Consider the following 27,140-nt stretch of genomic DNA (forward strand, 5'->3'; position numbering starts at 1 on the left):
AATAAATTACTAGAAAACATTACTAGAAAAACACAGCTAAAACTAAAAGAATGAAATCTAAATAAAATTCTAATGGTCAAATAATAGTGCATAATTTATTACACATAAATACACACAAATAAATAAATAAATAATTGTAGTAAATTAAATAATTTAAATTTAAATTAATTAAATTTAAATTAAATAATAGTGTAATAATAGTAATTAAATGAGAAATGCTACACTGAAATAATTTACAGAAATAAACTTAATAAAATTAAAAATATTACAAATAAAACCAAAAACACAGCAAAATTAATGAAAGAAAAATACTATAAAACAAAAAACAGACATATTTTTTATAAGTGATATAACAGTATATTGATAATACTATAAAAAATAAGGAAAATAAATAAATAAATTATTTCTCTATCCTTCGTTACTGTATGTATAACAAGAAATTGGACATCAGTTGCATTTTATTAGTATTACTCTTCTACCTTCTCAATGGCCGCCTCTCTCTGTTTCGCAGACATGTTGGAGTGGATGCAGGCAGCTTTCAGCTTCGGCGGGAGTCCAGAAAGCTTCACAAACAATTCAAAAATCCATCAAACTACTTTCTATTTGCTGGAAATGAGTCGTAAGCAGTAGTAATAAACCTCCAGCAGTACCTGATCATCCATCAGAGACACCAGAGGAGACACCACCAGCGTGATGCTCTTGCTCCTCTGGGCGTACAGGTATGCAGGCAGCTGGTAACACAGAGACTTGCCCATACCAGTGGACAAAACCACCAGTGTGGACAAACCTGAAGACACACGAAAACATCAACAGATCCAAAAAAAAAAATCTGGTTTACTTTTAAGCACTTCTTATAAAACTCATAGTGATTTAGTTGTAAAAACCCATGGCTATGAGATCTGAAAGCAGATTAAAACTTACTAAGGGTAAGTGTGCCATAATGAACGCACTTTTGACTTCAGCAAAATAGATTTTTTAAAGACTCAAAAAAGCAGTGAACATTTTATAAACATAAAAACAGAGATTTAAAAGAACATTCGTTTCTGTCAAACTAGAATTATGTATTAATTGTGCAGATAAGGGTTTCCGAAAACCATTGTTAGCTAACTAAGGTCGCAAGTTTCGTTGTTACAAACATAGTTCGTTGATTTGGTGTTTCCTAAATTCGTCATTCCAACGAACATTCGCAAACTGCATCGCAAACGTGAATGCTTACAACTACACCTCTGGAGCTGTGGTTAGAAGCAGAGTTCCTGGCTGTGTTCTATTCCTGGTTATCCCCCCTATGCCCTATTCCTTTCGAACGTTCCAACAGTTAAACTTGGAATTATTTTTAAAAAAAAAACAACAACAACATTAAAATCATCTCTATTTTTACAGTTCGGTTTTAGTGATCTTCATATTGAAAATTGCCTTCCCTTTGTAGTGCTCTTTGAAAACATTTATGCCATTTTTAACACTCCCATGGATCATGATTTTTTTTAAATAAATAAACAATATCCTACTTAATATTAATAATAATAAAAACAAATAAACAATTATTATTATTATTATTATTATCATCATCAAGCAGAATTTTTTTAATTTCTGAGTAAATAGCCCACTGTAAATTATAACCATTAGCCTACGGATTTTTATGATTTATATATGAGATTTGAACAAGTGTTAGCAAAGTGGTTTTATGTTTTAGAATAGAATATGGAATTTTTCAATAATATTTGTAAAGGAAATATTTGTCCTATATGTGCCATTTACATACAGTAAATTTGAACAAATATGGAAAATGAGTGCATGCTTTTACCAAAACTAATATTGTATTTTTTTAACCCATGTGCATTGAAAAACAATATAATTTGCACAAAATATTATGGGCATTTTCTCTAAAGAAGTTGTCCCTCCAACTCCGTTTAGAGCGTCATTATGGATGTTTTGTGTTATAACTAATGTGGTTCAAATGATGGATCTGCGTCAGAGCAACTACAGTTTTGGGAAACTGGTCACTACATCGTTCTTTTCCCAAACGATGCATCATACTATGATAGTTCAGTTAGGAGTTACGTCATTGTTTGGGAAACACATGCCAGATTAGGACTGAGCATAACCACAGCTAGTCACAACTATTATACTATTTGATTTTGATAATTAAATCTCATAATTAAGTTTATGTAGTTCATAAGGAAAGGAAAATGCATTTAACATGTTTGTTAGACATCTAGAATAAGTGTAAACAGCTATTAGTACAAATAAAATTCCACAGAATAAGCTACTTTTTAATTTAGTTTAATTTTTTTTGTGTTGTATGATTCATTATATATCCATTAGCAAAATTTGCATCTATTAAAATTCATTAGGTTACTGTGGCAATCAATCTCTTAAAACATAACAAATAATGTATGATAACGCATTGCCTTTAATTTTTTTTAAACTGCTGCACAACAAAAATTGTACAATATATTACAACGTAATGCTTTACCGCTATTTTAAGAAGGTTATTTTAATGCAAATATATTTTTGTCAATTTCTTTTTGCAAGTTTGCAGAGAAATCTTTGGTTATCTGCATGCACTTTCATTGTTCCATAAAAAATTAAATCAGAAACAAGAAATACAGTAATTTTTTAAGCTTCTAATAACTTCTTCCCAACCTGACAGTATTCTCATGATGGCCGCCTCCTGACCAGGCCTGAAGGACTTGTAACCAAAGTCTCGGAGTGCTTCGTACACTTCTGGAGGGACATCTATATATAACAAACATAAATAAATAAATAAATAAATAAATTAAAGAAGAAGAAAAACAAAAAGAATGAAGTTTGCACAGAATACAGCTCATACAGCCCACTACTGTGATATACCTTGGACTTTCCCATCATCCTTTAGTTTGTATAGTGGCTCCATAGGCGGAGGAGGGGCGGGCCTTTCATAATCCGGCCTGATGATGTTGAGCAGAATCTCCGCCCCCTGCTCCTCCTTCTCAGAAGAGTCTCCGTCCGCAGAGGGAGGGGCCACTGTGGTTAGAATATAAATCGCTTTCATTTTCAGCTGTGCGTTTAGGGCTGTTCAATTAGTGTAATGTGAAGAAAAATGGAAGTAGCTGTATAATGCAGAACATCATGGAATTTGTAAAATTTTGGATCAACAGATTTATACACCTAAGCAAATTGTGATACGGACATCTCATTTAAATATGAGATCTGTACGTTCTCTGTGTCTGTGTGAAAAAACATGCAGTTTTCCTGTAGTTTGTATGTGTAAATGAATGGCGTGATGCTTGTGGTGTTTTCAGCCTCTGCAGTCTTACTATTTGCGGACATAAAAACGAAACCTTTATTTCTGATACTGATCTGAGTGTCACTTTGGCAAAATGTCGCCATATCATATTCAAACATAGGGGTCACCAATCTTCATCCTGGAGGGCCGGTGTCCCTACAGCATGAATGTCAAACTCAATTCCTGAAGGGCCGCAGCCTAGTTTAGTTCCAACCCTAATTAAACACACCTGATCAAACTAACTGAGTCCTTCAGGCTTGTTTGAAACCTACAGGTAGGTGTGTTGGAGCAGGGTTGGAACTAAACTGTGCAGGGCTGCAGCCCTCCAGGAATTGAGTTGGACATCTCTGCTCTAAAGAGTTTAGCCCCAACTTGCCTCAACGCACCTGCCTGCATGTTTTAAGTATGCCTAGAAAGACCTTGATTAGCTTGTTCAGGTGTGTTTGATTAGGGATGGAGCTAAAATATGCAGGATACCGGCCCTCCAAGAACAAGTTTGGTGACCCCTGAATAAACAGAAACACTCACAAGCCATCAAAATAAAAGTCTGACAAATTTAAACAAATGTATACAGTCTTATATAATGAGACTATATAACTTAATTATATAATGTAAATAATTGTTATAATTACCATATATGTAAACAAATTGTAAATAATTGTTATAATGTAAACAATTTTATTATATGCAAATAATTTCAAAGTTATAATTTCATTAATCTTTTCATAATTTTTTTTTTATTATTTAGACATGCTTCTTTTATTACAACAAATTGTAAAAATATTGTCCAAATGAAAAGGAAAAGTCTAGAAAAATTCAACAATAAAAACAAAAATAATGAAATCCTGATTTTATTTATTTATTTTTTTTTTTGTTAAAAACTGAATTTGGGAAAAATCTAAATAGAATTTAAGATTAAAAAAATGTAAACAAAATTTATAATACCCAATGGGTGGCGGTTGTCATGAAAGAGTATTTTTCCACATTGCCATCCAGTTGCTTTGGTGTTTTGTAAAAAGATTACAATCAGTATATGAACGCGTGTTCCAAGCAAACCCACCTATAGGCTCTGAGCGCAGAGTTCCTGTTGCTCTGGCAACTTCCTCCAATGTGGGCAACTCAAACTCTTCCTCCTCCACTGGGGTTTCCTGCTGTTCTGCAGAAGTATTGACAGGAACTGCAACACAAACCCATCTTATCATTAACATAATCACATATTCATGAGCACAGAGTCCTGTTTTAGATTAGATTCAACTTTATTGTCATTACACATGTACAAGTACGATGCAATGAAAAGCAGTTTAGCTCTAAGCAGGAGTGCAATATTAGAGGATATAGGTACAAGTTAAAAGTGCAATTATACAAAACTATGGGTGATATTTACAGATGGATGTACTATAAACATAATATACAAGTCATATAAACTAAGAATAAGATATTTACAAATAGATGAACATAGTGTACAGGTTGCTATTAATAATAAGGGCCATGCAAATATAAATGAACATAATATACAGGTTGTTATTTGCTATAACCAGGAGTTACAAATAAATGTGTAAATATGTATACACTCAAAAAAAATGACTACTTGTTTAAAATGAGCTGAAACAACACAATTCTTGAGATTCTTTTTTTTTGGGGGGGGGGAACAACTTATTAGTTTAAGTGGATTAGACATAAAAAAAATTAAATTAATTATCTTAAGTTGTCATAACACAAATCGTTTGTGAGGAAGACAGTATTTTTAAGGCGTATCATACACTTACAAGTGTATTTGTGCAGTAGATATGTATATTAACAAATGGGCATGTACAGTGTAGTGCAATTATTGTGTGCTATATTAAGTGTGCAATATGAAATATGTGACCAGCCTCTCACCCTTTCCTCTGCAGTCTTGTGCCCAATGGCCTGTCCCGCCACACTTATAGCAGGTGTCTCCTTGGCGATTGAAGCCACCGAAACGACCCCTGCCCCTGCCGAATCCACCCCCAAACCGTTCGCCCTTTAGCTGGAACTTCTGCATGTACATCTGGAATTATGAAACATGGCGAAAAATATTTTATAAAGTGATACTGCTGTCCACGGTGTTCTTTTTAATGCTGTTTTATAAAATAGGTCAAAAAATACAAGAAGAATAAGGTTTCAGGCTCTCAGCCTTGTGTAGCATTTGAGCTAGGAACAGAACAGAAGTGAAAAGTAAGATAAATATTTTTAAATTAAGCCCTTTCGACATTCAGTGTTACTACGCATATTCACACGGAAAAGTTGTGGTTTTAGTTTGGTATTAATGACTGTATATTGATTTATTCATTCATTTTCTTGTCAGCTTAGTCCTTTTATTAATCCGGGGTCGCCACAGCGCAACGAACCGCCAATTTATCCAGCAAGTTTTTATGCAGCGGATGCCCTTCCAGCCGCAACCCATCTCCGAGAAACATCCACACACAAATTCACACACACACTCATACACTACGGACAATTTAGCCTACCCAATTCACCTGTACCGCATATCTTTGGACTGTGGGGGAAAACGCAGCACCCGGAGGAAACCCACACGAACGCAGGGAGAACATGCAAACTCCATATTGACTATATAAAGATGCATCAATTCCGATACCAATATTGGTAAAAAAACGGTGCCAGTAGCCTCACAGTTAGCGCGCCAACATATAGCACTGCAGTGTTTGAGTCGACCTGAGTTACCCGGCTCAATCCTGTTTCTCTCTGCTCCTCAAACTTTTTCAGTCTATACTCTACTGTCCTGTCAATATTAAAGAAAAAAAAAAAATATATATATATATATATATATATATATATATTTTTTTTTTTTTTTTTTTTTTTTTTAATTAATTTTTTTTTTTTTTTTTTTTTAAATAAGGACATTGCCATACGGCACTACGGACACTATCCCTTTTGACCTGACATCTGAATAATTATAATGTAAAACGATTATGTCTTTAAGATTTTTTTTCACATATATGAAAAGATTAAGAAGAGCTTTTGGTCTCATTATTTCTTATTATAATGTAATGAATTTTGTGTTTTAACATATATGAGAGATATGAGAGTTTGAGCAACTAAAAGAATGACTAAATTATGTCAATTGTCCTTACTGCATGAACAATAAATTTCAAGTAGGTGTTTGATTTTGTCAACCAACCTGTTTTCTCAGTGCAGCTCCTCTCAAAGCAAACCCTTTGACGTGGGACTTCTTCTTCAAATTGATTTTCACAAAATTTCCATCTGTGTTCTTAGTAGGCCTGGACAAAATTATAGTGATGAATAAGTAAACCAAATACAGGGTTCGTTCTTTTGTGTTTAACAAAACAGAAACTCAAAAAAGGTTTAAAAACACATGAGGGAGAGAAATGATGATGTAATTATAATTTTTGCGTGGACTAACCCTTTAATGCCAATTCCTGACAGATTTATGTTACCCACCTGACCCTGACCGTGTTCTTCATGGCATACGCAGCTGCTCTGGCCTCCTCCTCATCCACCTCACCCAGAAGATTCTCCTGAGGCATCGCTCGTTTCTGAGGTTTCTTGTTCTCCGAGCTGCCATCGTCATCATCCTCTTCCACTTTTCCTTTCTTCTTCCCTCTTTTCTTGGGCTGATCTTCCCCAGCGGTCTCTCCTTTCTTAGTTTTCCTTCTCTTTTTCACTCCACCTTCTTTCTCTTCAGATTCATCCATATCATCACCATTATCAGCCTCTCTTTGCCTTTTTCGACCTTTCGTTTTTGCACCTGAATCTTGATCTTTTCTAGCCTTGGTTTTGCGTTGTTTAGTGTTTGGAGTAAATTCAGGCTCCTCTGATAAGTTCTCATCATCTACCCTCAGCTTTGGGCTACTTTTAAGGGATACCCGTTCACCATGAGTCCCTGGGGAGCCCGATATTGCATTCAACACTACATTATTCCTTACTGAAGATGTTACTAGATCTATCTGTGCTTCTTCTTCTGGCAGGGAGGATTTCTTCCTCCCCAATAAAGTATTTGAAAATGTCTGACCCTCATTTGGGCTATTTTTATGAGAAACCCGTTCACCATGAGTCCCCGGGGAGCCAGATTTGCTTCCAACAGCAGGTTGCAAGAAACTTTTCTCATCCTTCGCCAGCTCTGAATTCCCTGCAACAGGTTTCTGAGGTTCCTCCACCTCATCGAAAACCTGACAGCGTGCAAGCCAGCCACTGTCCACGGATGAAAACCTCCTGGTGATGGACTGCCTCAGGAACTGGACTCGCTCCACGCTCTTCTGCGCAGAACCTACAACTGTAGAGCAGGGTTTGGAAGGAGTTATGGATGGGAAAGGATCAGACGGATCGTCCTCAAAATCCATCTTGGCCGCCTGGACAGGAGCAGCGCTAGGGTCTGGACACGTGTTGGCTGGCTTTGGTGTGTGAGATTCAACATCTGTTGCTGCTGCATTGGAGTCTACAGTGTCCTTTATTAGCTTTTGTGGTGTTCGGCGAGGAGTTGCTGCTTTCTTCAGAGAAAATGATCGCTCCTAGAATTTATATATAATAAATAAATAAATATTTATATATAATAGAATTTATATATAATAAAAAATTAAATATAATATTTAATTAAATAACATTTTCATATCAAAAAGCTGTTGACTATACATCTAATCTGTAATTTAATATTTACTGTATTATATGGGTTAAATTAAGGTTTTTCAACTTACATCATTAAAAAAAAAAAACATCACATCAAAAAATACATCGAAATCTCTTGAAAAATGTACAAATCTGTAAGAAATCTTTTCAAATTTATCCATGTAATAATTTGCAGTATTATAGCAACATTTCACTAATATATCTAATAGTTTGTTTTTAAAAACTAAGACATAGAGGACACAATATCCTCCTTAATTAACTTTTCAATAATTAAAACAAATAATTATATCATATAGAGCAGTAGTTCTCAAACTCTTTTCATCAAGTACCACCTCGGAAAAAAATTGTCTCTCCAAGTACCACCAAAATGAAATAAAGTAGCGTAGTAGTCCCAGTAAGGCAGCTACAGCTCTGTACATTTCCAAAACGAGGCAGATTAATTCCTACTATTTTATTGTTTTAATTCCTATTTATTTTTGTCAGCCACTTTAAACGTATGAATAGTTTGAATATTAACACTGTATTTAAAAAATAAATTAATTAAATTAACGAAAACAAACTAAAAACTTAAATGTCCTTTTAAACGTTGAAAATGACAGGTTATTGTTTTTAAAAGGTAAAAAAAAATCTGTACTAAATGTAGAGTATTAACATGTAGTAACCTATTTATCAACACCTCGAAATGTTGCCTGAACCTCTTAAATATAGGCTATATGTCATCATATTCATATATAAAATAATTTTTGATAGATTTTTAAATATGTAGCATGTACATATGACATATTTAATTCCTCTACGTATCACTAGAAGGAAGCCCGCGTACCACTAGTGGTACACGTACCACAGTTTGAGAACCACTGATATAGAGGGATTTCTTTGAATTAAATTAAAGTCCTTTCTCTCTTTTAATGACCTTAAGAAGGTGATTAATGCTTTTATTTTGGGAGGACTTTCGCAAATCTCTGTATGTGGGTATTAGTCAAAATTACCTAAATAGATTGCAATTAGTACAAAATGTGGCTGCGAGACTTCTGACAGGGACTCGCAAGTACGAGCACATATCCCCAGTTCTTTCCTCTCTGGGCTGGCTGCCTGTTAGGTCACGGATTGATTTTAAACTATTAATCTTTGTTTTAAAATCCTTAAACAATCTGGCACCATCTTACTTGTCAGACCTGCTACATGTATATAATCCTGGTAGGTCACTGAGGTCTTCAGATGAATTTATTCTTTCTATACCGAGGTCCCAGTGTAAGCGAAGTGGGGATCGGGCTTTTGCTGTTGTCGCCCCAAAACTCTGGAACATTAGACATGCTCCAACCCTATCTGTTTTTTTAAAAAGCGTTTGAAACGCCATCTTTGTTCCTTAGTATTTGAGCCTTTTTAATGTTGAGGCAGGGTTCAACGCTAAGGATTTTTCCTACTGGCCCGATTGGCTCATTTTTACTTGCCCTGCCAAAATTTTCACTGGCCCCAGCAAAAAAAATAAAATAAATAAAATAAAATAAAAATAAAAAATAACAAAAATTTTATTGCTATTTATTAGCCACATATATTAAATAATGGGTCACAAAATATTGTCTGTGAATCTAGAATTTAAATGTTTGAAAAAATGTTAAAATATTTAGCAGTAAAATATAGAATGTAGAAAATGTGCAGGTATTTTATTGCAAAACATTAGGTGGCCGACTTAAAAGTGACGGCAAACTAAGCAAAACATCACTTCATTTTTTTCGCTGTGTTGTACCATGTAAATGTTTCCACAATGTTAGAAGCAGACGTTTTCGGCGGTTATGTTGCCGTCTATTTAAAATTTAGTGACAAGGCAGCACTGCCCCGATCGGGCTAGTAACGATTCAGTCTACTGTCCCGAGCATCTCTCATGCTGGCCCCAGGCCATCGGGCGGTCTTTATTGTTGAGCCCTGTGAGGGGTTTGCCTTATGTTTTAATTGTTATGTATGTGATGTAGATTTTATTGTTACTATTGATTGTGTTCAGCCTTTTGGGCAACGTTGTGCTGTAAAAAATGTGCTATATAAATAAACTAACTAACTAAACTTCAATTAAAACAATCTGTTCTTACCGATTAAGGATGTGTCATTGTTTGATAATTATTTTACTGTACAGTGAATTAGACATTTATAAACTACATAAAAATGGCTGTTTGTAATAAATACTGTTAATTTAATAAAAAAATAAAAAAGGGGTCCCACTTTATATTAAGTGGCCTTAACTAATATGTACTTACACAGGAACTAATAGTTTGTTACAATGTACTTATTGTGTAAATACATGTATTTACCTTGTACTTATGCTTGAGTAAAAACATCTATATGTAATTACATCTTTAATTAACTTTTGTAATTACATTTGTAAATACACTGTTGACCATCCCTTACACCTTAACCCACCCTTAAACCTACTCACACCACCAAACCTGTCCAAAACCCAACCCCTATCCCAACTCAAGAGCACCACGTGTTCTCAAATACATTATAAACACAGTAAGTACATTGTATTTATTTATTTTTTTATGTAAGTACATAGTAGTTAAGGACACTTAATATAAAGTGGGCACAAAAAAGGCTCATATTTACCTTTGTTAAGCCTCCGAGATTATTCTTTAGCTTCATGCCAAAGTACTGAGCTGAAGCTTTGAGAGTCTCCTTATCATCTGATGACAGTTTTGGTAGAGCAACGGGTAGATTTTTCCGGTTGAGGTGAGATCCCCAGCATCCAGATCCCTGAAAACAGTGCATGTAAACAAACTGCAATACTCAAAAGCTATGAAGTCATCTGATGAATATTTGTCGACTCACATCTGTAGATGACTGACTCTCTGGGGGTTTGGTTTGACTCTCCTTCACAGCGTCATTTCTTTCTTTCGCTACTTTAAGAGAGCGATACTCTTTATAAAGTTCTGCAAACACAAACACATAATTGAGTTGAAGCCAGTTCGTATTCGCACATTAGTACATGTTTGAACAATGACAACTATATTGTACTTTGAATATGCGGTCTGAAATCGCATGCAAGTATGACTTCAAAACAACATTTGCACTATTTACAATGTTGTACTCTGATAGCTATTGGCTGCTAATATGATTTCCATATTTAGCATTTGCAAAAAAACATTTTTTAAATTATATTATTAAGAAGAAAGCCTGAATGTTCAAATATAAAAGCAACTTTACCTCAATAAACACATAAAGGTCAGTGACAGAAGCAAACAAACAATGCATCACAGTCAAACATGAACAAATTTAACAACACAAACTTACGCCTCGTCTCTTCGGGAGCTTTATCAATGTCATCCTTCAAAAGAAAACAGGTTTACACATTAATAATGACAAAAAAAACACCAAATATCTGATGTAACCTAAAATGTACATGTGATATACATCAACGCATATTCGAATGAGAACATATTCACACTTAGCCTTGCAAAAAACACAACATATGCAACACAGAACACAATATATACCAAAAATTGAGGGAAAGTTGGTTTTATATTCACACATTCATTCATTTTATTAGCAAAGTGATCACTTTTGACATCACACATTGTTTACCACGCTACTTTTATATACTCGGTCTGTATTTTGTTTTGTTGGAGGCATTATATTTTTATTGATGTGCAATTATAACATAACCAAAATTCCTTGTTAAACTTTCTAATTTCCATCAACAAGCACTTTTGTCCTGGGCTTTAATTTATAAACACAATTTTACTCCTCACATTTTTTTTTTTTTTTTTTTGGAATAACTAAAATATTTCATATGAAAATAAATCTGTTTTTCAGTCAATGGTTTAATATCGGTTTGCTTTTAGTTAGTCATTTATTTAACAACAGAGGTTGATTAATGGATTACTTTGAGTTTATCTCAGAATATAACTTACCAATAAGTAAAAAAAAATTGTTGGCAATGTTATGTGGGAGCTATAATATCAGGAATTACTGTGCTCTTTAAAAACAGCGATCATCCTAAAAGAGTTCATTTTTCTGCACCGACAGAGACGTTTATAGGTAAAATTTGTTTTTCTAATAAAAAGATAGAAATTACAAAATTAGATCTCTTTTTATTGTAAAGGTTGTTACATTGTCCCCTGTAATTAATTATTGGAATAATGTACAGTTGAAGTCAAAATTATTAGCCCCCCTTTTAATTCATTTTTTTTTTTATATTTCCCAAATTATGTTTAACAGAGCAAGGAAATGTTCACAGTATGTCTGATAATATTTTTTCTTCTGGAGAAAGTCTTATTTGCTTTATTTCGGCTAGAATAAAAGCAGTTTTTAATTTTTTAAAAAACATTTTAAGATCAATATTATTAGCCCCTTTAGGCTAATTTGTTTTTCGATAGTCTACAGAACAAACCATCATTATACAATAACTTGCCTAATTGCCCTAACCTGCCTAGTTACCTTAATTAACCTAGTTAAGCCTTTAAATGTCACTTTAAGCTGTATAGAAGTGTCTTGAAAAATATTTAGTCAAATATTATTTACTGTCATCTTGGCACAAATCAATAAATCAGTTATTAGAAATGAGTTATTAAAACTATCATGATTAGAAATGTGTTGAAAATAAATCTTTTCGTTAAACAGGAATTGGAGAAAATAAACAGGGGGACTAATGATTCTGACTTCAGCTGTATATAGAGATTTGAAATGGGAAATATGGTCTTTGCAACTAAAATTTTTCCTCACAAACAAGGTCAAAGAAGCGTCTTTTAAATTAATCAACCATTTTTATCCTATTGAATAATTATTAATAAAGTAATTCTAATATTGATGTAAAATTTTCATTTTGTCAATTTCATACTGAAACTGTTTTTCCAAGTAATTTTGGGATTGTAATTATGCTATAGAATTTTGAAAACATATTGGCTCATTTATTAATGATAATATACAACAAGAAGTTTCTGTTACTTTTAAAGAAATTATTTTAGGTTACTATGAATCTGCCTCTGCTGAAAGAAATGCTTGTTTTTTGTTTGTAAATTTATTTTCTTTCTTTGTAAATTCCATATCCACAAATCCAAATTTACTAATACCAAACCATATTTTCATGTTTTTTTTTGCAATTATTTAGTCATTATTTACATTTAATTTCAGTATCTGAAAATAAGAAAGCAAACTATTTTATAAAATTTATTCATTTCACTTCAATTTATATACTGTAATTGATTCTTAAATATCTAACCCTCAAGTTTATTTCATGTTCTTTGTCTTTTTTTCTTTCTCTCTCTTGCATCTTTTCTTGTTTCATGTAAATTCATATTCTGTATCGTAAACAAATATTAATACAATTGTTTTGTATTAATATCTTCAACTGTTTTTGCAATAAAACGGGGTAAAAAGGAAATCAGCTAATATATATATATATATATATATATATATATATATATATATATATATATATATATATATATATATATAATACACTCACACACACACACATATACTAGGTCTGAAATAGCATGCAAATATGGTTTTAAAACGACTTTAGCACTACTTCATTGACTGTGAACAACGTTGTACGTTAATAGTCATTGATTTCCCTATTGAGAGTGTGCAAATAATACTTTTCTGAAAATATATCAAGGAGAAAGTATGAATGTGCGAATATAAAACCAACTTCACCTCAAAATACCGCAATAATGTTGAAACACGATACCTTATTGGGTTTTCTGTTGTTTGTTTGGAAGAAAGACTGTTCCCATTTCTTCAGGAGGATTTTGACGTCATTATATCGATCCATTTCACTTTATCCACAAATACGAACACAAACTCGCTCAGCCGCTGCTTACAACTTTATAAGTCCTGTATACAACAACGTGTATTTCTGAGTGGCTATAAAAACATCATGTCAGTTATAAAATAGAAAACTTATGCTGTACAAAAGAAATGATGATCGACTCTCATTCACTACACTAGGAGCAAACGCGCCAAATGTCAAATTGGTGATGAAAACATTAGACGACTTCCGCCTCTTCCGAAAGCGTCATAATAAAAGTCCTTCAAAAACAGGGACTTATTTATGTAATTAATAAATTAACGCGAAAATTATTTAATACATTTTACAAATGATAATAATTCGAAGCGAAAACAATACGTCAATATTTCACAGATAAAGTCTTGTTTTCTGAGCAGAATAAAGCAGGATTAAACCAATAATCGAGCAAAATATCTTTAGGATCTGACAAATCAACTTCTGAACGTTAAAGAGTTTTGTTTTATTTTTTTCAACGTCAAATAAATGCATCTTAAACGTTTAAAAAGTTTATATATTCTACTGGTAAATAAAAAATGACCTCCAAAAAATTATAGCAGATAACAAGATTGAATTGTAATCAGATTGCATAATTTATTCGATTAATTTTTACTTCAAATTACATGAAAATTACAGTGAAAATTCAGAATTCTGTTTTTTAAGAAATACTTTTAAATTATTCAGTGTATAATAAAAGGTTTAGCTACCTGAGTGACAACGTTTGGTAACAACTAAAAAATAAAAAAACAAACTACAGTATATTGTAGTAAAATTATATAGTACTGTCGTACTTTGATATATTTATATCCATTTAAATTCAAGGTTCAACACGTCAAACTTCAGCATTTATTGTACTTCAAGGTGCTTTCAATGATTTAAAAAACACAACATGAATTTCCATGTCTAAAAAAATACAATAAATAATCGATAATTACAATTGAATAACTATGAAGAAGGGCGACACAGTTGCTCACAGATTACCACTGTTGTCTCACAGTAAGAAGGTTGCTGGATCAAGTCCAGTTGGCGTTTCTGTGTGGAATTTGCATGTTCTCCCCATGTTGGCGTGGGCTTCCTCCGGGTGCTCCAGTGTCCTCCACAGTCTAAAGACATGCGCTATGGGTGAATTAAATAAACTAAATTGGGCGTAGAGTATGAGTGTGCATGAATGAGTGTGTATAGATGATTTCTGGGTTGCAGCTGGAAGGGCATCAGCTGTGTAAAACATGCTGGAATAGCTGGCGGTTCATTCCGTTGTGGTGACCCCTGATGAATAAAGGGACTAAGCCGAAGGAAAATAAATGAATGAACAATATGTCAATATTTCATGAAATCTTGTTTTCTGATCAGTATGCAGCAGGATTATACAAATAATACAACAAAATATCGGTAGGATTTGACAAATCAACTTCTGAAAGTGAATTGAAATGATTTTGTTTTATTTCTCAAACTTAAAATTTCTTTCAATATCAAATAGAAGCATCCTAAATGTTCAGATATTTAATAATGGTAGATATTTTATTGGCGCAGGAAAAAATAATTATACAATAGACCACAATAACCAGAATGCATAATTTATTTTATTAACTTTTCTTTCAGTTAAATGGAGAATTATATTTTCTAAGATATTCTTATATATAATTTAATGCATAATAAAACTATATACCTGACAAAGTTTGGTAGCAAACAATAAATATATACCAAAACCTCTGTATATGGTAGTGAAATTATATATACTGTGGTACTTTGGTATATTTCTAGCCATTAAAATTCAAGCTTCAACATGTCAGACTTAAACATTTACAGTACTTCAAGGTACTGCCAATGATTAAAAAACACACAACATTAACTGTCAAAAAACACAATAAATAACTGATATTGAATAATAATAAAGAGACTCTTAAACAGTGATTAAATGTTGCTTTTTCCTTCATAGCAGGCCACATGGTAGCTTCTGCCCATTGTCAACACACGCATACTTTCATTTGAACCCTGTGGACACAAACAAACACACAAATCACTATTTTAATTCAGAAGAGACCATACATGATGTTCATAAAATGAAGAAAAAAAAACAAGTGAAAATGTAAACATGCCTCAATGGGAAGGATGAGCTGCTCACATACAGCACAGGTCTGGGCTAAAAACCTGTACAAGACAAAAAAATATATGACAAATGATTTGAATTAGCTAATAGGGGCATTTGTTTTAAAAACAATTTACAGCCAATCAATAGTAAGGGGCGTGTCTAGCAACAATAGCAGAAATACAAAAATGGGCGTGGTCTCATTGGCTTACGGACATTTTTTTATTTTTAATTTGCAGTAAGTTGTGTGTCTAGTAACAATAGTGGCGATTACAAATGGGGCGTGGTCTGGTTTGGTTATGGGCATTTGTTTTAAAAACAATTTACAGCCAATCAATAGTAAGGGGCGTGTCTAGCAACAATAGCAGAGTTAAGAAAAAGAGGCGTGGTCTCGTTTAATTATGGGCATTTGTTTTTAAAAACTATTTACAGCCAATCAGCAGTAACGGGCGTGTCTAGCAACAAAAGCAGAGTTAAGAAAAAGAGGCGTGGTCTCGTTTGATTATGGGCATTTGTTTTTAAAAACAATTTACAGCCAATCAACAGTAAGCGGCGTGTCTAGCAACAATAGCAGAGCTATGAAAAAGAGGCGTGGTCTCGTTTAATTATGGGCATTTGTTTTAAAAACAATTTACAGCCAATCAGCAGTAAGGGGCGTGTCTAGCAACAATAGCAGAGTTAAGAAAAAGAGGCGTGGTCTTGTTTAATTATGGGCATTTGTTTTTAAAAACAATTTACAGCCAATCAACAATAAGGGGCGTGTCTAGCAACAATAGCAGAGTTAAGAAAAAGAGGCGTGGTCTCATTTAATTATGGGCATTTGTTTTTAAAAACTATTTACAGCCAGTCAGCAGTAAGGGGCGTGTCTAGCAACAATAGCAGAGTTAAGAAAAAGAGGCGTGGTCTTGTTTAATTATGGGCATTTGTTTTTAAAAACCATTTACAGCCAATCAACAATAAGGGGCGTGTCTAGCAACAATAGCAGAGTTAAGAAAAAGAGGCGTGGTCTCGTTTAATTATGGGCATTTGTTTTTAAAAACTATTTACAGCCAGTCAGCAGTAAGGGGCGTGTCTAGCAACAATGGCAGAGTTAAGAAAAAGAGGAGTGGTCTCGTTTAGTTATGGGCATTTGTTTTTAAAAACTATTTACAGCCAATCAGCAGTAAGGGGCGTGTCTAGCAACAATACCAGAGTTAAGAAAAAGAGGCGTGGTCTCGTTTAATTATGGGCATTTGTTTTTAAAAACTATTTACAGCCAGTCAGCAGTAAGGGGCGTGTCTAGCAACAATGGCAGAGTTAAGAAAAAGAGGAGTGGTCTCGTTTAGTTATGGGCATTTGTTTTTAAAAACTATTTACAGCCAATCAGCAGTAAGGGGCGTGTCTAGCAACAATACCAGAGTTAAGAAAAAGAGGCGTGGTCTCATTTAATTATGGGCATTTGTTATTAAAACAATTTACAGCCAATCAGCAGTAAGGGGCGTGTCTAGCAACAATAGCAGAGATATGAAAAAGAGGCGTGGTCTTGTTTATTATGGGCATTTGTTTTAAAAACAATTTACAGCCAATCAGCAGTGTTCATGTCTTCTAATTGAAATTATAAAGAGTCAGAATATTTAATTTAAAATGTCAAAATCTTAATAGACACTCAACTAATTAGATTTTGACAGATAATTTCACATATGCAGTTGACGTCAAAATTCTAGCCTGTAAAACATATATGCAGTATTACTGTATTTTTACAATTGCAATGTGAAAAATACTGTACATTTTACAGTAAAGATATACAATACAATTCTATAAATACATATACAGCAGGATAAATGGTGCTGTACATCTAAATACGGTATATTTACTGTAACTGAACTACAGTATGTTATGGGTGAACTGCTGACAGCATGTTACTGTAGATTCTACAGGAAACTGTTAACAGTGTATTAATAATATTAACTTCAACTGTATATAATATTATCTAGGTGTATGGTGGCTCAGTGGTTAGCCCTGTCGCCTCACAGTAAGAAGGTCACTGGTTCGAGGCTTGACTGGCTCAGTTGGCATTTTCTGTGTGGAGTTTGCATGTTCTCCCCGTGTTGGCGTGGGTTTCCTTCGGGTGCTCCAAAGACAGTCCAAAAACATGCAGTCTAAAGTCCCTTTCACACATGCAGACCTTTCCGGAAAATCACCAGCAAATGTCTGCATGTGTGAACAGGCCCTTTCGAAAATACCGGTAAAGTCATTCCGGAAATTTCCCAAATATTTACCAGAATTCCTGTGTGAAACGCACCCAAGTCAGTGTTTCTCAACCACATTCCTGGAGGACCACCGTCTCTGCACATTGTCCGTGTCTCCTTAACCAAACACCCTTATTTAGATCATCAGAAAACAGGCAGTGTTGGTGATCCTCCAGGAAGATGGTTGAGAAACACTGGTCTAAGTGAATTGGATGAACTAAATTGGCCGTAGTGCATGGGTGTGTGTGTGAATGAGAGTGTATGGGTGTTTCCCAGTACTGGGTTGCGGCTGGAAGGACATCCTCTGCGTAAAACATATGCTGGAATAGTTGGCGGTTCACTCCGCTGTGGTGACCCCTGATAAATAAGGCACTAAGTCGAAGGAAAATTAATAAATGAATGAATAATATTATGGCGAGGCAGTGGCGCAGTAGGTAGTGCTGTCGCCTCACAGCAAGAAGGTTGCTGGCTCGCTGGTTCGAACCTCGGCTCAGTTTCCGTTTCTGTGTGGAGTTTGCATGTTCTCCCTGCCTTCATATGGGTTTCCTCCGGGTGCTCCGGTTTCCCCCACAGTACAAAGACATGCAGTACAGGTGAATTGGGTAGGCTAAATTGTCCGTAGTGTATGAGTGTGTGTGTGGATGTTTCCCAGAGATGGGTTGCAGCTGGAAGGGCATCCGCTGTGTAAAAACTTGCTGGATAAGTTGACGGTTCATTCCGCTGTGGCGACCCCGGATTAATCAAGGGACTAAGCCGACAAGAGAATGAATGAATGAATAATATTATCGTTTGTCTATTATCATTGTGTCTGTTGTCTCCGCAGGTGTGTGTTGTTCACCTGTGGTAATCCTTCACACAGTAGATCTTATTTTGTGCGTCCACACTGAACTGCTGCCCCTCCAGAGTCTCGTTGCAGACCACGCAGCGGAAACACTCGCGGTGGAAGGACTTTCCCAAAGCCTGGAGCACCTGCAGAGGTCAGAGGTCATCTGAGTGGATCATGTGGTCGAACGCTTTAAATAAATCGCTCTATTTCTGTCAGAGAGGTTTTCAGGCTGACCATATCTGTGATTAAATAGCCGCAGGATGAGCAGACCTCTGCAAAGTGCTTGACGCTGGAATACTAGAAAAGAAATGGAGTTTTTAAAAGCTCGACTCATATACACTGAATGGAAGAAATGATTCATGAAGAAAACCACAGACCAAATAATCCTCCTCGCAGAACACTTGTCCGGAAAAGTCATAAAAGGGCTTCCCTTTCAGTTTCTGGCCTGTGGTGAAGAGGGAGGAAATATGCATGTGATCTTTGGATTCTGATGTGCGTGGTTTGCATTTCACACAGACCCCGAGGGGACGTGAAAGTTTGCATTTTTATATTTGCATATGGTGACACGGTGGCTAAGTGTAGAGATCTGCGCTGGACTAAATTTTGAATCCTCCGCCCGCACCCGCCAGGTTTTAGCCCGAACCCGACCGCTCCCGCTTATATTAAGCACTTGTTGTCCCGCTGCCCGACCCGCCCCGCCCCGTTTTCTATCCGCCGCGCCCGATCCCGCTAAAGAGCGGGGGGAGAACAAAACCGAAAATCACCCAGTTATACAGTCCAGACAGCCTATAACAAGCTGTCTGTATAAACACACACACACACAGCACCAAGCACACACACACACAGACAAAGCTTTCTCTCTCTCATTCGCGCGCGCGCACCCACTAACACACACTCATAAGCACCAAGCACACACACAGGCAAAGCTCTCTCTCTCTCTCATTCGCGCGTGCGCATACATACACACACACACACTGCAACAAACAAGCTAAACAGAGCATCGCGCTATTTCATTTACACACATACATACGCGTGCTCACTCGGGATTCGGGAGCGCTATTGCTAGACAGCCTACTCCCGTCCCAAATTAAACCCGTTACCGACCGCTCCCGTGATTTATTCGGAAATTTATACCCGCGCCGTAGAAATCTGGTCGGGTCCTGCGGCGCCCGCGGTATGCAGACCTCTAGCTCAGTGGTTAGCACTGTCACCTCACAGCAAGAAGGTCGCTGGTTCGAGATATATATATAGCGGATTTATTGTGTATGGCCATATACCGAAAGCGATTCACAATCATGAGGGTGGCCTCTTTACACCACCCCCACTGTGCAGCATCCACTTGGACGATGTGATGGTAGCCACAGGACAACGGCGCTAGTGCGCTCACCACACACCAGCTATTAGAGTGGAGAGCCAATTCAGTGGATGGGGATGATTAGAAGAACATGATTGGTAAGGGTATATGGAGGGAATTTGGCCAGGACAAATGACCACAGAGAGTCAGGACCTCTCTTTAACATCTCATCCAAAAGTCGGCGCTCACTGACTCCCCATTCACATGGGGCTTCAGCGTCAACGCTTGACTGAAGGCGTGTCTGAAGTTGGGGCTGAAGTGATCGTCATAGAAGCGTCAGCCAATGAAATTCAGTCAGCAATAGGCCACTGTCTGAGCTGGTGTATTTGCATACAGCATTCTGATTGGCTGACGCTTCCATCGGTGCTTGAAAAGTTGAGCTAGTCCCAACTTCTGCAGCGAGCAACGCCTCTGAAGCGGCGCCGACTGATCCACAATGCAGTTCGGCAACGCCTGACGTCACCCATTCAAAATGAATGGGAAGTGTTGACGCTGACGCCCTGCATGAATGGGGTGTGACAGTTTAGTGTCCCCTTCACTATATTGAGGCATTAGGACTCACACAGACCGCAGATTGAGCGCCCCCTACTGGCCTCTCTAACACCAATTCCAACAGCAACCTAGTTTTCCCATCCATGTATTGATCAGCCGTGCTTAGCTTAAGTGAGTAACCGGTCTCAGGCCGCAGGATGATATGGCTGTATATATGGTGATCATTCGAATTAAAAAGCCCTGTGTTGTGACCAAGCGGCAACCTCCCGCTCTCTCTCAGGAAGCCAATACGGAAGTAACTAAAACTGCAATTCATCCGAAATTCCGCTAGTTGTGGCCGCTCTTGGCTCCAAAACAGAGCAAATTTCAATTGAGCCCACTGTTAGAATGGCCAACTTTACAGCAGAAAAAAGGTGTTTACAGCCTGCTACAAAAAAAGATTTTGGTTAATACAGCTAATATTACCCTTCATGACAACTGTGAGGGGGGTGAATTTTTTTATAACTCATCCGTTTCCTTTATATTAAGTTATATTAAGTTTGCATAATTAAGGGAGTGGCCACTTGAGTGACAGCTAGGTCTCACTGGTCGGCGTCACGTCACCTCAGCTGAATCCTGCAGATTAGCCACTGAACTCAGCATATTCATCGCATTTCTGTGTTGTTTTATGTGGCTTTACACAGTCAACTGCCTTTTGGACTTGTTTCCCACAATTATCAGATGGCTTGGCATGCTGAGTGCACTTAATTGTGCTCACAAACCATTCACGTGGCCTCCGTTTCCCATGTGAGTAAAGTTATATACTTATATATACCATCTCTATACATGTATTTGTTTTATTTAAAGATCATTTATCGTTTTTATTTATATTTGGAGCTGTAGTACACTCCAGAATCTGACGAATTGAGTAGCTGTAGGCTCTAGATCAGTCATCTGAAGCGTTGTCATACAGTGTTATGCTGGATTTCATCAATAGTCTTACATTAACTAACACAGACTATATCTGAAGTGTTTGGAAGTAATTCGCGTTTTCCTCCTGTTGAAAAACGTCATGAGAACAATGTTTAGTGGCTCAATGTATTACAGCAGTGTTTTTAAAAGTCTAAACACTTTATTAATATAGTGTACAATCAAGCACAAGTGGTCAGAATACGAACGAGTCACAGGTGATAGTATTAAGCGTTCTCCCAAAGTAAAGTGTGTCTGAATGAGGTCCAAGCAAACTGTCTGCAGGTGTCTGTAGCTCCGCCCACTCTCCGCCTCTTTGCCCTTGTTTGGTATCCCGCCGTGGGTGTGATGACGCGCGAACAAAATGGCGACGGTTGGCCGCGCCTACTTGTGGCTTCTTTTGCGCTCTTTAGAAACCTATGGGTGACGTCACGGATACTACGTCCATATATTTTACAGTCTATGGTCGTGACTCGTGTGTTTTCCTCTCGTCATCAGTCATCTGTAATATCTGCATGTATCTGCTCTTTCACATGAACGGTGTGTGTTTTACCGCAGGTGCAGCAGGTGAAGCAGCGATCATGGTAAACTCGGCCCATGGCTTGACAGGCCTGATCAGAGCTGTAAACTCCTCCACTGCACTTCACACACCACCCTGCAGAGGGCACACACACACACACACAGAGAGAGAGAGAGAGAGAGAGAGAGATGAAAAAGAGACTAAAGGTGCTTTCACACCTAGACTTTTCTCTCGGAACCTGTCTCGTTTGCCCAGTTAGCGCGGTTCGTTTGGCATATGTGAATCCACCAATCACGCGCCATAACAATTGCTCCGAGATCGCTTGAATGAGGTGGTCTGGGCTCAATTGAAACGAACCCTGGAGCAGATTGATTGTAGTGAGAAAGCAAAAGGATCCGAGCCCGGCTATATCACAGTGTATTGTGGATATGTAATAGGGATACGGCTTAATGAAGAGAGAATTATGAGTAGGGCGGGAGATCATTCCAGACATGCCAAGTCTCCTGGAAGTTTCAGGAGTCTCCCGCAAATGCACAGAGACTCCCTGATGCCCGCAAACGAGTGATAATCTCCTGAATTTCGCATATCTCCCTGCCGGTCCTCAATCGCGCACGCTTCTCACGCCCCATTCACACGAGGCTTCAGCGTCAACCCTTGACTGAAGGCGTGTCTGAAGTTGGGGCTAGCGCGATCATCATAGCAGTGTCAGCCAATAACCCCTTTCACACAGTGATACCGGTAAATATACGGAAAATTTCCGGAACCACTTTAACGGTAAGTTCAAAAAAGCGCTGTTCACACAGGCGAGGACGTTACGGAAATTTTCCGGACAAGACCGTTCACACATCCATTCCAAAATATCGGTAAATTCTGACATCATTCACCACAAATGACAATAAAACACAACTTCACTGTGTATTAGGTAAAAACCAGATTGCATCTTACTAGCGGCACAATACATTGATGCTTGTCACAAAAAGAGACAGGAGACCAATAAAAATATACAAACACCACACACACACACACACACACACACACACACACACACACACAGACCATACCTGCCAACATTTGTCTGTGAAGTTTTGGGAGGCCATGGGGTGAAAGGTTGAAGGGGCAGGGGGGTGTTGGGGGAGCTGTATCAAAGTTGAGGACCGGGTAGGGTAATAGGCTAAGCAAAATATTCGAATATTAAACAAGATTATTTAGCTCACCCCATTTGGCAGATGATTTTTTAAGGAAAATCTCACTTAATTTTGGCATATTATGTCTGAAAACGAGACAATATTTTGCTTGTCTAGAAAATGCAACAATTTTTAGATATTTTGGACAAGAAACAAGACAAGAACTCTAAAAAAGAAAAGTATGTGTGTGTGTGTGTTCATGCAGCTCACCGAGGCTCAGAGTGTGTGTGTCCATGTCCAGAGATGTCCAGCTCCTGCAGACAGACTCTGTCTCCGGCTGGAAGACCAGAGCGTACTGTGAATTCTCCAGTGTGTGAGAGTGTATTTATACTGTGTGTCACAGCACATGTGTGTGTGTGTGTGTGTGTGTGTGTGAGAGAGGAGACTCTGTGAAGGCCTTTGATGGATACACATGATATATATATATATATCACTAACAGCTGTGCATCATAATCACGGAGCTGCTGAGATTTTACACGAGACTGATGACATCATCCAGTTCACATGAGTTACTGTGATCTATCTATAACTAAAACTGTATACTGTATCTGTCTGTCTGCCTTTCTGTCTTTTCAATCATTTATTTATTCATTCATTCGTTCATTCATGCATTCATTCATTTTCTTTTCGGCTTAGTCCCTTTATTCATCAGGGGTCACCACAGTGGAATGAACCGACAACTTTCCAGCATATGTTTTACACAGCGGATGCCCTTACAGCTGCAACTCATCACTGGGAAATATCCATACACACACACACACACACACACTCATACACTACGGCCAATTTAGTTTATTCAATTCCCCTATAGTGCATGTGTAAAGTAAAAAGTAAAATAACATAACTAAGAATTATGCTTTAGTCTGCAAAAATTTAGTGAAATAAATATTTATTTATGTTTTATATATAAAAAAATGTATATACATAATATCACAGTTATTTCAAACTGGTTAAACAATTTGCTATGTATATAAAATAAATAATATTAATATGTATTCAACATACAAATAAATAAATTATATTATCATATTTAGTCATATTACACAATTAAACAGAAACAAATACATTCAGTAAAAAATAAAATGGTATTTCAAAATATTTTTATAATAGCAAAAGCAACAAACCCAACAGCATAATAATAATAATAATAATAATAATAATAATAATAATAATAATAATAATAATAATAATAATAATAATAAATAGAGTTTATTTGTACATGCTCTACTATATTTATGTGTTGGTTTGTAATAATAATACATATTATTGTTGTTGTTATTAATATTCATATTTTCAGAATATTTATATAATAACAACAGCAACAAACCCATAATATCATAATAATAATCATAATAATCATAATAATTAAGTATTATTATTGTTGTTGTTATTAGTTTTGTTGTTATTATGCTGTTGGGTTTGTTGCTGTTGTTATTGTTATATAAATATTTAGAATTATTATTATTATAAACTAACAAATATATTCAGTATAGAAATATTGAACTCTATAATATTTCAATGAAATGTCTTTATAACAACAACAATAATACTACTAATAACAATAATAATAATTTTAATAATATTATTATATTGATTCATTCATTAGTTTTCTTTTCGGCTTAGTCAGTTTATTAATAAGGGATTGCCACAGTGGAATGAACCGTCAACATATCCAGCATATGTTTTACGTAACAAATGCCCTTCCAGCTGCAACCCATCACTGGGAAATAATATATCATATATTATATATATTATTATATATTATATTATAATAATAGTTATTATTATTGATAAGATTATTATTAGTAGAATTATTATTATTTTTATTATTATTGTTCATGTAATTTTGAACATTAGATCCACCATATTGGTACTGAATCTGATTTATAGTGATATACTTGTCAAAGTACAAATCTGCATCTTCCAAATGTGAATAACAGTTCATACGAATAAATATAAAGGCAAATATTCTCATCTCTTTTTTACCTCTTATCTTTAAGTCTAGAAAAACTGCATTATATTATCCCAAACAAAATCCATCACCCTCTAGAGTCAAACTTCCAAAATCATAATGATAGATTGCTGGTTATTAAATGCAATCTGAACACATGGTGCAATATTTTGGAGCAGATTGTGAATTAATTATTTAGACCTTCTCAAGAAACATCATGTCACTCTTTCAGAAAATGACATAACGGCTCTAATGTATTGCTTTCTGGATGGCATCAAATTATGTGACCACAGGGTTGATTTCTGAGGCAATAACCCATTATTCTCGTTATTATCAGATGACGCACTAACGCTATTTATCTCCTGCAGCCATATTGTTCTAATGATATCTCAATGTGTGGATGAGGAGAACAGATTGGTAAACACAATGCAAGGTAAAAAAGTCATGGTGAAATGTGTTGTCTCTGGTCGTACCTGTTGGATGGGTTATGCAATAGTTCATCTTCACTTATTAAAGAGCTGCAGGCTGTTGACACTGACATGACAGGAATGCTGTTGTCTGTGGGCATGTGTGGACTCATTACATCAAATACTACTGCAGATGAGAACAACTTCTGTAAACAGACCACAGTTAGACTTTAAACATGCATATGAGGATTTTTAATGGATGTGTGATGATGCATTTGATTAATAACAGGAATTGCATTTAATTTTTTTTTGCAAAAAATGGCTTATTATTACGCATATTAGAGAATGAAAACTATACCATGAATTTGATCATTAATAATTGCATTGCAATCCTTTAAATTAATCAATAATTATTTACATATTAAAAATGTTGCACACTTAAATACTCATTACAATATTTTCAAAGATTATTAAAATATAATGTAATGTAATGTAATATAAAATAAATTATAATATAATATAAAATATGTTATAATATAATATAATATAAAATATAATATAATATATTAAAATATAATATAGTATAATATAATATAATATAATGTAATATAAAATATAATATAATATAATATAATGTAAAATATAATATAATATAATATAATATAATATAATATAACAGAATATAATATAATGTAATATAATATAATATAATATATTAAAATATAATATAATATAATATAATATAATATAATATAATATAATATAAAATAAAATAATATAATATTATATATTAAAATATAAAATATAATATAATATAGTATAAAATAATATAATATAATATAATATAAAATATAATATAACATAAAATAAAATAATATAATGTAATATAAAATATAATATAATATGTTATAATATGAAAAACTGATAAAAGATTAATAAAAAACTGAAAATATAACGCATTAAGCTATAATTATATAAATATAATTATTTTCAAGTAAATTTGATATATAAAAAGTTACGTTTTGTTACAGTCTAAATGTGTTGATATACAAACTGCCTCCGGCGAAAAGACTTTTTACTTCAGCGAATACTTAGCTCATGAATATTAATTTGGCGTAATGACGTTCTCTCGACAATCGTCCAATAAAGGAACACTTGCCTTATGAATATTAAGTGTGTCCTCAGGCTGTGCGGAGAGTTCTCAATCCTGATTGAGGAACACCAAGGAGTCATGTTTGTTGAGATTATAAACTAAGAGCTGTCACAGATGAGTGGATTTTCCGCCTGAAAAAAACGGAAAGAAACTTTTATATTTTTCCTATAGTATGTAACGTTAGTCTGTAGTATATATATTAGAGTCTCTTCTCTTGATTCGAGCTAAAGTGTTTCTTGAATAATGCAATCGCATTTTTCCAGCTGTTCTCTCGTGAACGCAAGTTTGTACAGGTAAATGCGCGCGCACACGCCCTTCACAACT

At 35.4% G+C, this 27,140-nt stretch overlaps 2 protein-coding genes across 2 annotated transcripts in view; both read right to left on the reverse strand.

Annotated features, from left to right (window-relative positions):
- recql4 (RecQ helicase-like 4) overlaps positions 1–13,855 on the reverse strand; it is a 29,882-nt gene extending 16,027 nt beyond the window's left edge. Inside the window, exons 1-12 of the mRNA XM_001920596.8 lie at positions 13,572–13,855; positions 11,171–11,204; positions 10,709–10,809; positions 10,487–10,633; positions 6,707–7,773; positions 6,426–6,525; positions 5,144–5,294; positions 4,326–4,442; positions 2,851–3,003; positions 2,644–2,736; positions 651–787; positions 480–563 (exon numbers count right to left, since the gene is read on the reverse strand). Coding sequence (XP_001920631.5) covers positions 480–563; positions 651–787; positions 2,644–2,736; positions 2,851–3,003; positions 4,326–4,442; positions 5,144–5,294; positions 6,426–6,525; positions 6,707–7,773; positions 10,487–10,633; positions 10,709–10,809; positions 11,171–11,204; positions 13,572–13,655 — 2,268 coding nt within the window. The 5' untranslated portion in view covers positions 13,656–13,855. The remainder of the gene's footprint in view (positions 1–479; positions 564–650; positions 788–2,643; positions 2,737–2,850; positions 3,004–4,325; positions 4,443–5,143; positions 5,295–6,425; positions 6,526–6,706; positions 7,774–10,486; positions 10,634–10,708; positions 10,810–11,170; positions 11,205–13,571) is intronic.
- A 637-nt stretch (positions 13,856–14,492) lies between these two features.
- Positions 14,493–23,604, reverse strand: limd1b (LIM domains containing 1b). Its single transcript, XM_021468245.3, has 7 exons — positions 23,516–23,604; positions 22,155–22,256; positions 19,185–19,252; positions 19,042–19,104; positions 18,820–18,950; positions 15,764–15,815; positions 14,493–15,659 (listed from the first exon to the last, which is right to left on the reverse strand). Exons 1-7 carry the CDS (start codon positions 23,538–23,540, stop codon positions 15,579–15,581), a joined length of 522 nt encoding a protein of 173 aa, XP_021323920.1. The 5' UTR covers positions 23,541–23,604; the 3' UTR covers positions 14,493–15,578.
- Between the last annotated feature and the right edge of the window lie 3,536 nt (positions 23,605–27,140).

Source organism: Danio rerio, chromosome 19 (assembly GCF_049306965.1).
Source record: "Danio rerio strain Tuebingen ecotype United States chromosome 19, GRCz12tu, whole genome shotgun sequence".
Lineage (NCBI taxonomy): Eukaryota > Metazoa > Chordata > Actinopteri > Cypriniformes > Danionidae > Danio > Danio rerio.

What these genes read in the sequence shown, in the direction of transcription:
- limd1b (XM_021468245.3), bottom strand. Translation starts at nt 23,540, where the DNA reads ATGGACACACACACTCTGAGCCTCG. An exon ending in CTTCACCTGCTGCACCTGCG is followed by an intron (nt 19,253 to 22,154) that starts GTAAAACACACA and finishes TCTTCACCACAG; the next exon opens with GCCAGAAACTGAAAGGGAAG. An exon ending in AGCTCATCCTTCCCATTGAG is followed by an intron (nt 15,660 to 15,763) that starts GCATGTTTACAT and finishes TTGTGTCCACAG; the next exon opens with GGTTCAAATGAAAGTATGCG.